Source organism: Dromaius novaehollandiae, chromosome 3 (genome assembly GCF_036370855.1).
Source record: "Dromaius novaehollandiae isolate bDroNov1 chromosome 3, bDroNov1.hap1, whole genome shotgun sequence".
Classification (NCBI taxonomy): domain Eukaryota; kingdom Metazoa; phylum Chordata; class Aves; order Casuariiformes; family Dromaiidae; genus Dromaius; species Dromaius novaehollandiae.
In genome coordinates this window covers 21,119,193-21,132,912 of record NC_088100.1, presented here as the reverse complement: position 1 = coordinate 21,132,912, position 13,720 = coordinate 21,119,193, and the positions used below count along the sequence as shown (strand labels likewise).

Here is a 13,720-nt window from a genome sequence, read left to right as displayed (position 1 = left end):
TATTCACTGTCTCTTCCAACACAAGAATAAGGGGGATGTCAAATGAAGCTAGAAGGTTGCAGGCTTAAAACAACAGAAGAAGGCAATTTAGTAAAACTCCTTGCCATGGGTGTAAATAATGGTTTAATTAGTTGAAAAACAGACTAAACAAATTCACGGACCAGAAATCCATCAAGGCTGATTTAAAATATAAAAATTACCTGTAGCTCAGGAAATCACTAAGCTACAAGCTGTTAGTTATAGGGAAAAACCTCTGTATGCTTGCTCTGTGCTTGTTTATAAGCAGCGCTGTCAGCCACCCTCAGAGAACATATATTAGGTCAAATGGATCTTTGGTTTTGGATATCTTTCTGGAAGTAAGGAAGTAAATACATATTGAATGTTCTAACACTCAAATGTTATGCATTTACCAGCAAAAAATACATCTTAGTAAAAAGGACGGAAACCAAAAATTGTATTTATTCATGGTAACATAATATAATATATTCTTCTGATGGAAGTGTGTTAAATATATAGTGAGATACTTGCAGGAAATGATGTGTATGATTTTGCTGCAGATTTTTTTTCCAGAGAATGTGATGAAGGTTGACTTGCTGCTGAGACAACAGAAATACTTTCCCACTAGTGGATCTAGTGACTTGCAGATACATTCTTGAAATGAATACTTGTTTGGGCCTTCTGCTGCATCCCTCAGCAACTTTCTCTAATATCCTCCAGTAAATGCCAAACATTGTATCAGCTCCATGCCATTTTGCCCCCTTCATGTGGTGCTAATGACCACACATGTTCTGCAAGTTCTGAAAATGTCTCATTAACCCGTTCATCCTTTGGCCCTGGCTCATTCCATTGGCAGCACATGCATATTGCCTGGCAATGGTTTTACCAGGGTTCACATCCTACACATCCTCCAAAGCTGCTTTGCTGGGGGAGTGGTATTTTTTGTAATATCCACTTGATTTGTTAGTACCCAGAGAAGAGGGTCTAATGGGTATGCCAGTAGAAATTCTCTCCTTTTAGCAACAGTTAACGTACTTTAAAGTAAATCACTTTCTGTGTTGACACCTTAGTGTCTGATTTTTGCAACCAGTTTCTTTCTGTTGATATCTGACAATATTTTTAACATTTGTTTAGACAAATACTCATCAACATCTACACACAGATGTTTAAACTCCCATTATCGTCAACAAAAGAGTAGTCAACACCATGTGAAGCTGGAGAATGATTAAGCTGCCCACACACTAGGAGCTGAATTCAGTTGCTCAAACAATTGGTTTAGGTGTCCTAGGCTATGTGAGAGAGAGCTAGCAGATAGGATACAAGACTAATGGGAGACCTACGCTCTTTTTGCAGAGGCAGCTGGAGGCTAGAAAGGATACCAGAAGGGAATTCAAATGGTCCTAGATACTTATAGCTAGCAAATGAATTGAGTCCTAGGTGTCACCTTTGGAGTGAGTTGAATCATGCTCCAGGCTCTGTTGACTGTATTGACTAGGCTGTAATGGAAGCCCAGTCACCTACCACGGCTGGACGCTCCTACATACAGACACCAAAAGGTAGCTGTTTGAATCTCAGATTGAATTCTGTACTCGGTCATAAAATTTCCATGAAGGAAGAACTAAGATAATTTTTATTTAAAGAAACTTATGCTTTCCCCCCACTTTGTGTAATTCAAGTAAATCATCATTGGCATCTAATGTGGCTTGCTGCCCAGCCAAGAGTCTGTCAAGATCTGTGCCTGTATTCAGCTATTTGCAAAAACTTCAAGTAAAGCTTCAGTGTCTATTCATCTTTTTTGAATCCTAAGTATATACAGATGTCCATGTTTCAAATGGAGTTTTATAACAATGTCATATCTCTCGTCTGCCTCTTATATGTACTTAGATGTTCAGCAGCTAAGTGATCAAGCTTACTCACAGGCCTGATTTGAGACCAAAACACTTTGTCCTTCACAATCTCCAAGCGTATGTATTTCCTGTTTTATTTGCTCAGTCTGCTGAAAGCCTTCCAAAAGGGTTTTACAGATCTGATCGGAACACAGAATCTTCCATTTTTCAGAGGAGAAGGGGATGCTGGCTTGCTAGCGGACTCTGCATCGCTTGCACACAGCAGACCTGCCAATAGCAAGCATCATTCTCTTCTGACAGCCCAGAGACTCCTGCACTGACGCAATGCATATGGTATCACTGTGCCTTTGATATAAATCACTATTTATATGTGCCTTTTCCCTAAATGACTCTCCTAAGAGGCATAATGTTACCACAAATCAACACTGACATGCAAAATGTCATTCCATTTCCATTACCCCATCTCTTTGGTAACTCTTCTGCACTCCAAACAGATGCGTGATTTGTTTAATTCAGTAATTTAAAAAAAGTGTATTAAGATAGATGCTCTTGAGGAGCATGAATAACCCTTTTCACTAGCATTGTTCATACACACGAATGCGCCTCCTGAGTGTGCAACATCAGATTCATAATTATCATGGAGCTACAGAAAAACGTGAAGTACTTGGTGTACAGTGGTCTGGAAACTGAATTAAACAACTAACACTCTTCCCTTTCCCTTTGGATTGATACTTGACACTTTCACTAACAAACCAGAAGTAAAAAAAAAAAAAGTAGGTATTGTAAACTATCCAATTGGTAAAATTTGTTGGTACTGTGTAAACAAAAGCAGTAATAAGGAACTGATGCTGTTGCCTCCAATATAATTTCAGTGACTACCTTCAAAAGCTACTCTCCTGGAATGATTACCATATAAAAAAGTCCTACAAAGCTCTGATCACTTAAAATGGTACTCACTTATTGAAAAGATGTACTATTCATAACAGACAAATAGGGGAGTCAAAGTAATAATTTCATGTGGCAAATAGCACTACTAGTACCTTATTTATAACTACAATTTTCCCATCAATAAATTCCGTGGTTCGTGCAAATCAAGTCCACTTTCTCCTGTGACAAATAATGTTTTGTCAGTTTTAGCCCTATTTACACTGCAGGTTTACAACAGAATAAGTTAGGTTCTCTTCTTATCCAGTCTTTGAGACCCAACTGCAGGGAATTCAATTATACTTTTATGGCTAGCAGAAAATCAAAGAGCACCCACAAACCTTGAACAAATTTTAGTATTGGTCCCAGTGTCAGCAGGCAGAGTCTGGCCTGTTTGAAGTAAACTTTCAGGACAGGACTGAGCGAGCTGAGGCTTTGCAAGCCCGCTCGGAAGTGGTCTCCATGCACAAGGGCAGCAAGCTCTGGAGTCTGCCGACCGCGAAGCCGGCCTGAGTCACGCAGAGAGTCTGAGCAACAGTCTCACCTTGGGTGAAACCCTGCACTCACGCGTGGCTCCACAAACACCTTCTGTGCTGGCAGTGTCCGCTGCACCCAAGAGAGCCAAGCTATGGACCTGGCCTACAGGAAGGAAGGGGCAGCACCCGAAAGCAGGGTGAGCAGTGAGTGAGAAAATGTACAGCCAGAGGTAGCACTGGCAAGGTAAGCAACTAGCCATGCTGTGAACAGTTCTCAAAAGAGACTCTGAGATTAATGGACATTTTTGATAATGTGGCGAAAAACATTTGGCTGCCCTGCTGCTGTGGCCCCATACTGTTTTCAGCCATGTAACAAATCATACGTGAAGTAGAGCAAAGTCAACACAGCTTTCAAAATGGGACATTTTTCAGAACTGGTGCCTGGCAAAATACAATATAAATATATACTTTTAAACAAGGAAAAACTTAAGATGATGTTTTTAGAAAATCACTTTGCATAGTCAATACATATCTTAAGGAAGAAATAAAACAGATAATGTGGAATTTACCAGTGCCAGTACAAGTGTGCTTAGCCCATCAGCAGCACAGTTTGCAGGATTTCGTATGTCCATGTTTTAAAGGGGAAAGGTATTTCACTGGAAGTAATCCATTACTTCTAAAAATCTAGCTATCATCACCAACACTAAAAAGAATGCCTTTAACTTACAGTCTGCAAAAGAAAGAAAAACTGTGACAGAGAAACTGGAAATAAAATAACTGCTTCTTATTTTCATGCTTAAAAAAGAAACTATTCCTGAAAGTAGAAGTCCCTCTGTGAATGGTGGGCCACCTCCAGAAGGCATAACTTTGCTTTGTAGAACCGTAAACTCCTACAACAAATTTTAGTAGGGAGAAAAAAATCATTGGTAAACCACCAAGTAATTCAGTAAGTACCTTAGACTTGAGGACTGAGGTTACAAATGTAAGAACTATACATAATTATTCTTAATGTACATCCCAGAGCTAGAGGTAAGCAATATTATCTCTTAGTTATTTCTACTCAATTGGTATCTTCAAACTACTGATTACTAAATGAGTTCTAGCATTGTTCTTTGTCCCAGAGATTCATATTGCCCAATTATCTTATGGTCCATCTCCTCCCCATTCACAGCCATTCGGCAGAACTGTAGCAGAACTGCCTATTTACAGAAGTAGTATTACTGAAGTCTTTAATTTATTTATAACTGTCCCCTAGTCAGTTGGTGATTTAGCATGCCAAAAAAAAAGGAAAGAATATACTTATTACCAGACAAAAAGTGAGGCCACCATTATATTGTAAGAATGCTGATCATCCACAAGTGTGTTTTGACAATTACTGCTCTTTGTCCTGCTGAAAATAAGTTCTTAACTTCTTTTTCATTACATCCGCTGCACTGTAGCTTGCATTATACCGGAATGATAATTCACATTTGGGACACTAGTCAATTTGATATATTAGTAGGGTTAGACAAGTATAATGCTTGCATTGTTCATACATTTTCCTCTGACTCACTGCAAGATTATAAATACCCACGGTAAGGGGAGCTCCACCCTGGCTAGGTCTAATCTAACACGCTTTGCTGTTGCAGGCCCTTCTACCTCTCACATGAAACCAAGCCATTAAGACTTGACTCCATATTCTGAAGATTGCTGGGTTTTTTTTAAACATTTCAGATGATTCACAAAACTAGCTTTAGGGTTCCCTGTAATCTCAGTGCAAAAGGTGTTCTGTAAATGTACTTTGTTTCAGATGTAAGAAACATTAACCACCCACTTCCTGCATTATTCCCTAAAAAGGTTTACAAGCTCTTCAGAACTAATCACGCTCTGCCAAAAGGCTGAATGTCTTGCCAAAGAGGGACTCGGTTAACGTTAAATGACTGCGCTCTTCGCATTAAATAATACTTGGAAGCTGAAACACACCAAGGCTTTACAGATCCCCTTCGAAAATATCTGGCAAAGTCACCAGTGAAGCTGTTGCAGGAGGCCCTGCAGAAACCCCCCAGGCCAAGCCAGGCCAGGCCCCGCTCGCCTCCACGGCCGCCGCGCGGGAAGGACGCGGCTGGTGCCCAGGGCCACCACGCTCGTCCCCAGTAACGCGGAAGCCTGAGCGGCGCAGTGGGACAAACCCCGTCCCTACAGGAGCCCTTGGAAGACAACAGCACGCGACGTCTGCCCAGGTTTTTGCGCTTATCCTAAGGGCAAAACCGGGCAGAGGGGTAACCGCTCCAGTCAAGCCAATGTCAGTGAATCAGCCGCGGAGCGTGTTCAACGGGCAGTTTCACTGCCAGCGCAACCCCGCCGAAACCCGCGGAGCCCCCGCTCTGCAGGGGACGGGCCGAGCACCTCCGCTGGCCTAAGGCAGCGCCCGCCGTGCCTGCTCCCGGCCGGCCCGTCCCCGAGCCCCGCTCCGCCTCCCGCCCCAGCGCGCCTCGCCCCGCGCTCCGCGCACCGGGCCCGGCAAAGCGGCCGCGGGCAGCGGAGCGCGGCGCAGCCCTCCCGCGGCCAAACCCGCGCCACCGCCGCGCACCGCCCGCGCCGCGCAGCCCCGGCGCAGCCCCGCCAGCTCCGCGCCGCCGCGCGCAGACAAAGGCCGCCGCCCGCGCCGCCGCTGCGCGCCCCGCACTCACAGGATGGTGGTCTGGGGCGCCACGGCGGGGACGCCCTCCAGCATGAGGTGCATGCAGCGCACCGTGGTGCGGAAGCAGAGGCAGCGGCTGGGGCACCACACGCTCCCGCGCTGCGGCAGCGGCGGCGGCTGCGCGGCCGCGGGGCGGACGAGCCCCCCGCTGCAGAGCAGGAGCAGGAGGCAGAGCCCGGGGGCGGCCGCCGCTTCGCAGCGGGCCATGCTGCACGGCGGGGGGAGGAGGAGGAGGAGGAGGAGGAGGAAGAGGAGAAGGAGGAGGAGAGGAGAGGAGAGGGCTCCGCGTCGCGCCCGCTCCGCTCCCCGCGCGGCTGCCGCTGTGCTGGGCGGCGGGGCGAGCGCGTCCCCCCGCGCAGGCGGGAGGAGGGGACGGCGCTGGGCCCGCCCCGGCCGCCGGCGGGATGCGCCGCCCGCCCCGCCGCGGGGGTCCGCGACGGCTCCGCGCCCCCCGCCCCGGCTCGCTGCCCCGGCCCTGGGGGAAGGGGGAAGCCTGGCCCGAGGGTGCCCCCGGGACGACGACGTGCGCCCGAGGAGAGGAGGAAGAAGGGAAAAGAGAAAGGAACGGAGAAGGGGAGAGAAAAGAAAAGGGAAACGAGAGGAGAAGGGAAGGGGAAGGAGAGACGAGAAGAGAAAGAAGAGGGGGCGAGAAGAGAAAAAAAAGAAGTGAAGACGAGAAGGGGAGAGGAGAGAAGATCTCAGCGCCGATTCCCAAGCATTCCCCCCGCCAGCACTGCTCGCAGGCAGGTCCCGTTTGCCCCTCTGCCTCTGCTCCCCTGGGCACAGCGCACAGCCGTGCCCCCAGACTGCCCTTGCGGGAGGAAGCAAGCCCCGTACAACCAAGTCCCATTTCTACCCCGCTCTGGAAGACTCCCCCACGCTACCCCCTCTTAGTGCTGAGATACTTGCTGCTGAACCAGGAAAATCTGTTAGATTTCCTTGGAATTACATTCAGCTGACATGTTCGGGTAAGCGCGTATGCTGCCAAGGAGGTGTCAGAAGACCGCAGGAGCGTAGCTGTGCTTACAAGAATAACGTTGGGAGCCTCCGCTCCCTAGATCTCAACACTTCCTTGAAACAAGCTCTGTGGTGAGAGTACAAAATTAGATTTCCCTGAAGGTGTCTAATGTTGCCTTAAAAATATTGTCATTCCTCTATGGGGTCCGGCCCGGAGTAGATAGATACTTTTCTCCAGCCCTGGAAGAGCCATCCAAATTCTGTGGTGAAGTGCTTTGACGCTCCCAGGGGAAGACATTGGCAAATCATTTCTATCATGACAGTAACACTGATCACATCTAACCTGTTAAGCGTAGCAAAACATATTCCCTTACAAATAATAGGTGTCAGCATCTCCAGTTCCACCTCAGAAATAACCCAAGGCATTTCTATAAGGATGCCCATGTTCCTTCCTTCTTTTTGTCAAGGAAAAATGTAGAGACCATTCTTGCCTAAGTTTAACTATCTCAATTCTTACTGTGAATCTCGCTGCAAAAACTATTTGTTTTAGCATATGAGTGAGGAAGTGATTTTTTTTTTTTTTTTGAACTAAGTCAAACACCTAGTGTAGGAAATCAAAGCCCTAAAGTGTGCTATGAGTGCCAGAAATCTTCGATGGGGCCAGCGTTAGGGTCACTATAAACTGTGATAGGTTATTATCGGTAGCTTACTTTCTGCAGAAATACTCTTTGACTAAGTTTTTTCTGGGACTCTCTTCTTTAAAGTGTGATGTGACTCCTTATATCTTAAAATAGAGTTAGCTAATGGAAGCAGATACCTTTTTCTAGTCTAAAGAGTCCTGAGCCCTTTAAAATATCCCGTTTCACCTCCCAGTGAGTGGGAAGCTGGCTCACTGGCAATCTGCAGGTTGCATCTTTGTCTAGAGATAAGGAGAGCTTACTGGTACATACTAACAGTAATGAGTAACTGGTAATCAGTAGTAAAATTGCACAGTTTCTAGGGTAGTCAGAGGCTCCTGGACTCTTACAGTAAGAACAAGATACACTTCTAAATTAGTATGTCTTCTAAATTAGGTACATTTCTAAATACTTTTGCAGGGCTGAGCTTAGTCTGCTATTCCAATGGACTAAGTTGCTCAGAAGCCTGTACACCAAAACCCATCAGCTGTATTTTATACTGGAAGATACCAGTCTGAAGTAAAGAAAGGCTTGTGAGAGTTTTGCTGAAGACAGGTTAAAATGTGAATCACCTCAAAGTCGGTACAGCATGCAGTTGCTGCATGTACCACCTCCTCTGCATGTGTAACCAGTGCTTGGCTCTGCAGGTGTCTTAATCTGAAAATTAAATTTGTTTCTTTATCCAAGAAAAGCTCGCACACCTTTGACCTTTGAAGTGCAAGTGCTGGCATAAGTAAGGTCTTGTCTTGGAAATGGCACTCAGAGCAACTCTTGGCTATTGTAAATCTGTCCTCCTGCAGCATCCATACTAAAAGCAGCAGAACTGTGACAGTTTATATCATCTGGAGCTAGATAGTTAAGCACAAAAATATTAGAGCTGTCACTGAATTATGATATTCATAGGATTTGGGAAAACATGGGAGTAGTTTATTTTGTGTCGGTTTGGTACTTTAGTTATGATGACTTCTTTTTTTCAAAAAGAAAATATATTTACAATAGCTCTGAGATGTTCTTAGCATTTTTTGATTTGCCAGACTATTGTATTATGCATTGGAAATGTCTGTGCTATACATATGTAATTCCAAGACCAAGATTAAAAGTGTATAGATATTTTCACTCTAATGAGGCAATTTAGCTCATATTATACATATTATTAGCTCCTATTAAACATATAGCATTCTTTCCATTTACTTTAAGTTACATGTAACCTCCAGGTCCTTGGTCAATATATTATTAATGACAGGTAATTCATTTAAGTGAGACTTTTTTCATGCCCTGTGGAATCTCGTGAAGTATGAGGTGGCACACAATTAAGTCTGCACTAGACATTAGACAGAATATTAATGAGTCTAATTAAAATATAATGCGGATCAACTTGACTTTCAGTGAGATGCTAAGACGACAGTTGGTTCCTTCCTTGTCAGAGCACTGGTTAAAGATTCAAGACTACACTTCTGAAGCCAAGAACTGCATCTTCTTTTGAGTCTATAAAATGCTAGTTTGGCAGGGAAGAGGAGAGAGTTCTCAATAGGTAGACTGAAAAGTCTTCTCAGAGGTGAATATAAAGATCCAAAAAATCTTCCAAGAGACTTTTTCAAGTAGTAAAGGGGAAGTTTAACAAGATGCTTAAAGAGTGGGTTAAAAAGGAAATGCATTTTATTTAAAACTACAGAAGAATAGTATTTACGTTATTTTGTGTTGTAAGTTAATCTAATAGTTAGAAGTCCAACTATTCTTAACTGTTATTCAGAAACTTTCTGCATTATAAGACAGGTTTCATCCTCTGATTATGATTTATTCTTTGAACTAAATAAAGTATGAATCTTGTGGAAAAATATCTTTTATTTCGTGACTGAAGACGGTATCTTAGTGCAATTGCACATGGTGTTTCCTAAGTTTTTTACTGTTTGATTTAACAGCTTCAAAATCTTGTCTTATTCCTTTTCTTCCTCCATAAACATTTTTTTTCCTGTAATAAAATAACAAGGCTAAGAAGTGTGGCTTGAACAAACCAGAGCTGCAAAATATTCAGGGCTCCTATAATCAAAAGCAGTGAGAAACAGGTCAATGACTTCAGTAAGAACAAAATCAGGCCCAAAGGCAAGTTCTTCCGTGTGGTCATTGATGGTATTCATAAATCTGTAGTTTTAAAAGAGTGGGAGAAACTTACTCTGCTGTGAATTTGGTTTAACTCTCTGTTTTCTGGTCCTCGCACATGTTTTCAGTGCTGTGAATATATACATCATTCCAAAAAATTTATTTTGCAGTAATGTTAGCATCATTTTTGGCTTTTTGAACCTCTGTTATGATTTAAAATTACAGCCATTTTTTCCAGAAAATCTTATTTATCGACATGTTCTTTTCTTTTATAAAACGCATGTTAAAAAGCTGTATAATGATATTTATATAGAGTGCATGCTATGCTAAATTGGGGGTAGGGAAGGATTCTCATAAGTTAAACTTCCAAATGGTTTTGATATATCTTTCTATTCTTAGCCAGTTTTTATAAAAGAATTTTTATAAAATGTGTAGGGTCATTTTTATTGACCCTACACATAAATATTCATGAGAAATTTGCCTTCTGTTTCCTATTTCTCCAGCTGAGGATCTGACCTTAAAAAAAAGATATTTATGCTGAAAATGAGAGGCATTTCTTTCTGAATGCTGGTAGAAGTACTTACCTTATATACAGTGTAAAGCTCCATTTGCTTTTAAGTTTCCTGCATACCTCTAGATTTTTGTCAAATACTGCCACTTGCTGGTTTTATTCCATACCAGTAATTTACTTTAATAGCTTTTGCTTTGCTGAAGTAATAAAAAATACTTTTTAAAAGATCAAATGGTTAATATTTTTGTCCTTTGTTTTTTTCTAAAATTTCAGATATAAGAAACATAGGCTTAAATCTTCTTCAGTTTAATTTATATCTCTAGGTTATCATTCTATCTCTGGATATAAAATCAGGCATTGTAGGCATGTCAAAACACTCATTTATTGTGGTTTTGCACAAGGTTATTTTGTAATCAGGAGAATATTATTTATTGGTAATATCTAGTACTTAGGACAATACAGACATTCATTCAGATACCTAATGATGAAAATGCTTTCTTACTGACTTCAGCAGACAGAGAATCATGGCATAGCTTATTGTTTCAGACCGATTTTGGTCAACAGTAGTAAAAAAAGTGAAGAACGGGTTATCAAATAATTGATAAAAAAGCACCAGAAAAATGTATTTAAAGTGAGTAAAGTGTTTTTATTAAAATATACCAGTACAGGACTCTAAAGCTTAAACACATCTGATTATTCCTCTTTCATCAGAAGCAAAACTGAGATTGATTTTGCAAGGATAAAATTGTGCCTGTTATTTCTACTACACTTGCAAAGTGAATGTCATGGTGTAGGTGGACGGCATGTTCACAAGTGCACTAAACTCCAGGAATGAGCCAAGTCAGTTATTTAAATTCATGAATGCTTGCTGATAAGCTTTTTTTTGACTATGAAGCTAGGCTTGTGTTTAAAGCATATGAGCTCCTTCTGCTCAGGTACATGCTGTTTGAAACACTGCAAGCTTCTGCGTAGTCAGATTAGTCAGGGGCAGTATAGCTGCTTTCTGACCACTGGCGTTCAAGAGCTTAGGACATCGGCTAGCCCAGAAAAGTCGATTAAAGATGCCATCTCTGCAGAACCCAGCCTGACGTACTCATCTTCCTCTCAGCTGAGAAAGTTATGTTGTCGATATCTTTAAAAACTGCCGTTCTCCTTTCCTGAGTATGAAATGAATCTCCAGTAAAAAGTGCTCCTTCACTGGTTATGTGATGGAAAAGGTCCCTTCCAAGCACAAATAAGAGTGTAACTTTCTCCTTGGAGTGTGCCAGGGTAGCTTTTAATTGCCTCAGGTCTTGCAGATCACCAAAACACATGTTGTTAGTTTCTTCATAAGAAAGTCCTGGGACAGTTTTATATAAACTAGCAAAAAAACACAGGGTATCTTCATCAGTCTCTTCAAATGTTTCCTTTCAGCCAGGCTACCTGGTGTTTCTGTATATGTGCAAAGGAAAGATACTTGCCATACATAAAATCAGCCAGTGTAACTTACTATGTTTGCCAGATATTTCTGTTCTTTGGATAATGTGTTTTAACGTGGTAGTTCTCTCCCCTTCAAAGACAGAATTTTTTAGGTGTAGTTATAGGAATTAGACCTTGCTAATCCATCATCTGCTAATTACTGAAATGTCTGTTGGCTTTGTTTTTGAATAATTTTGTGATATGGAATTTGAAAGTTAGATCCATTTGCTGTTTTTTGATACCACGCAACGATCACGGATAATGCACTGGAAGTTGGAGCACCTCAATTTGTGTTGGCTTGTGAAGTCAAGTCTGAAAAGTGGATAGTGCCAGGGGAAAACCTGCTTTTTATCCTTCTGGCTGTTTAAATGTTATGCTAGAAAACAAATATTAAATAAAAATGAAAAATAGTATTAAGACCTGCTTTGGCAAGTTGCTTAAAGCGTAGGAAACCACAGGTCCTTGCTCAATAGCCAGCCGACATACTTAGTGGAAAAATTGGCCTGTAAGTGGAAGGGAAAATAAGAAAACTCCACTAAAGAAACTTTCCCAAAGGAAAGTGTACTCAGACCAATGAGCAGCTGCTTTCCCACACACTACTTTTCCTTAATATCAGCATAAAGGGAAATTGGGCATTATTAGTTTAATCCCTTGCCCACACTGAGGAAATACCTTACCTGAAAGAGGTTTCAGAGTGTTACTGGTGCTACAGCTGCACCCAGAGGCCTCAGCCGAGCTCCGAGCCATGAGCCCACATGTTTTACAGACAGAAATAAAAGCAGCAAAGGAGGTAGGGCTGTGCCCAATCCCCAGGGCTGGCTGCCGGGCGCGGAGCCGGCTTGGGAAGAGCCCAGCTGGGGCCTCAAGGAGAGCCATCATGAGGATGGCCCGTCTTCGTCCCCATCCCCATCCCCACAGCTGTGCCTGCCGCCCTCCCTGCTCCCTGGGGGTGGGGGGACGGGCCCTGGCGGCCAGGACCAGACCGGCCCTGCTGGCCACCCCTGCCACCACCAGCCCCCGGAGCCCCCAGCCCCGTGGCGCCTTGCCAGGTGCTGAGGACATCAGAGATTCAAATAAAATGAACAAATTTCTGAGAAGTGAGGGCAGAAATTCTGGTCATGTCAATGGTCCTACCCACATTAAAGTTGAGGTAGCGCTCTCCGCTGTGAGGTAAAATAACCTGGACTACCCCTGATGAGCAGAGGCACACTTGCTAGAAGCAGCTGAAGCACGCCGATAAACTGTGCCATGACGCTGTATCTGTGTGTCTAGGCTCTCAGGACAGTATTCTTCCCACTTATCTTTAGTCATCTAAAACTAGCTTCATTAAGAGAAACTTAGTCAGAAGATCAAGGGAAGTTATTTTCCCCATCTACTTGGTGCACGTGAGGTCATATCTAGAATAATATGTCCCATTTTGGGCTCTCCAGATCAAGTGGGATGATAAGAAACTGGAAGGAGTCCAGGGGAGGACTATCAGGGTGCCCAAGGGCCTACAGTACATGACCTGTTAGGAAACGTTGAGGGATCTGGGCTTGATTAACATATTTAAATGAGGGCAATGGTATGAGCTACTAGTAGGCTATGATTCCTTAAAGAGAAACTGCAAAAATGATAAAGGCAAACTATTCTTAGTGGTGGCAGATGATGTAGCAAGATGCAATGGCTGCATCACCTGTGTCAGAAAGTGATCATCAGTGCTCTCCAGGAATCTCCTGGATTGCTTGTGCCCTGCTGTGTTGTCACTCCAGCAGATATCAGGGTGGTTGAAGTCCCCCATGAGAACCAGGGCCTGTGATCATGAGGCTACTTCCAGCTGTCTGTAGAAGGCTTCATCTACTTCCTGATCAGGTGGCCTGTAGCAAACACCCACAACAGTGTCACCCATGTTAGTCTGCCCCTTTGATCGTTACCCATGAGCTCTCGACCCACTCATTGTCCGCCCCTAAGCAGAGCTCCACGCATTACAGTTGCTGTCTCACATAACAGTCGAGTCCACCACCTTGCCTTCCTGGTCTATCTTTCCTAAAAAGCATGTAGCCATCCATGGCAGCATTCCATGCAAGCTATCCCACCATGCCTCTGTAATCACGGTG

General features: G+C 43.4%; 1 protein-coding gene across 2 annotated transcripts in view; it reads right to left on the bottom strand.

Annotated features, from left to right (window-relative positions):
• Positions 1 to 6,303, bottom strand: part of PXDN (peroxidasin) — an 87,254-nt gene extending 80,951 nt beyond the window's left edge. For both annotated transcript variants that reach the window (XM_064508515.1, XM_064508516.1), the window contains exon 1: positions 5,914 to 6,303. In XM_064508515.1, the coding sequence (XP_064364585.1) occupies positions 5,914 to 6,131 (218 nt within the window). In that variant the 5' untranslated portion in view covers positions 6,132 to 6,303. The remainder of the gene's footprint in view (positions 1 to 5,913) is intronic.
• Between the last annotated feature and the right edge of the window lie 7,417 nt (positions 6,304 to 13,720).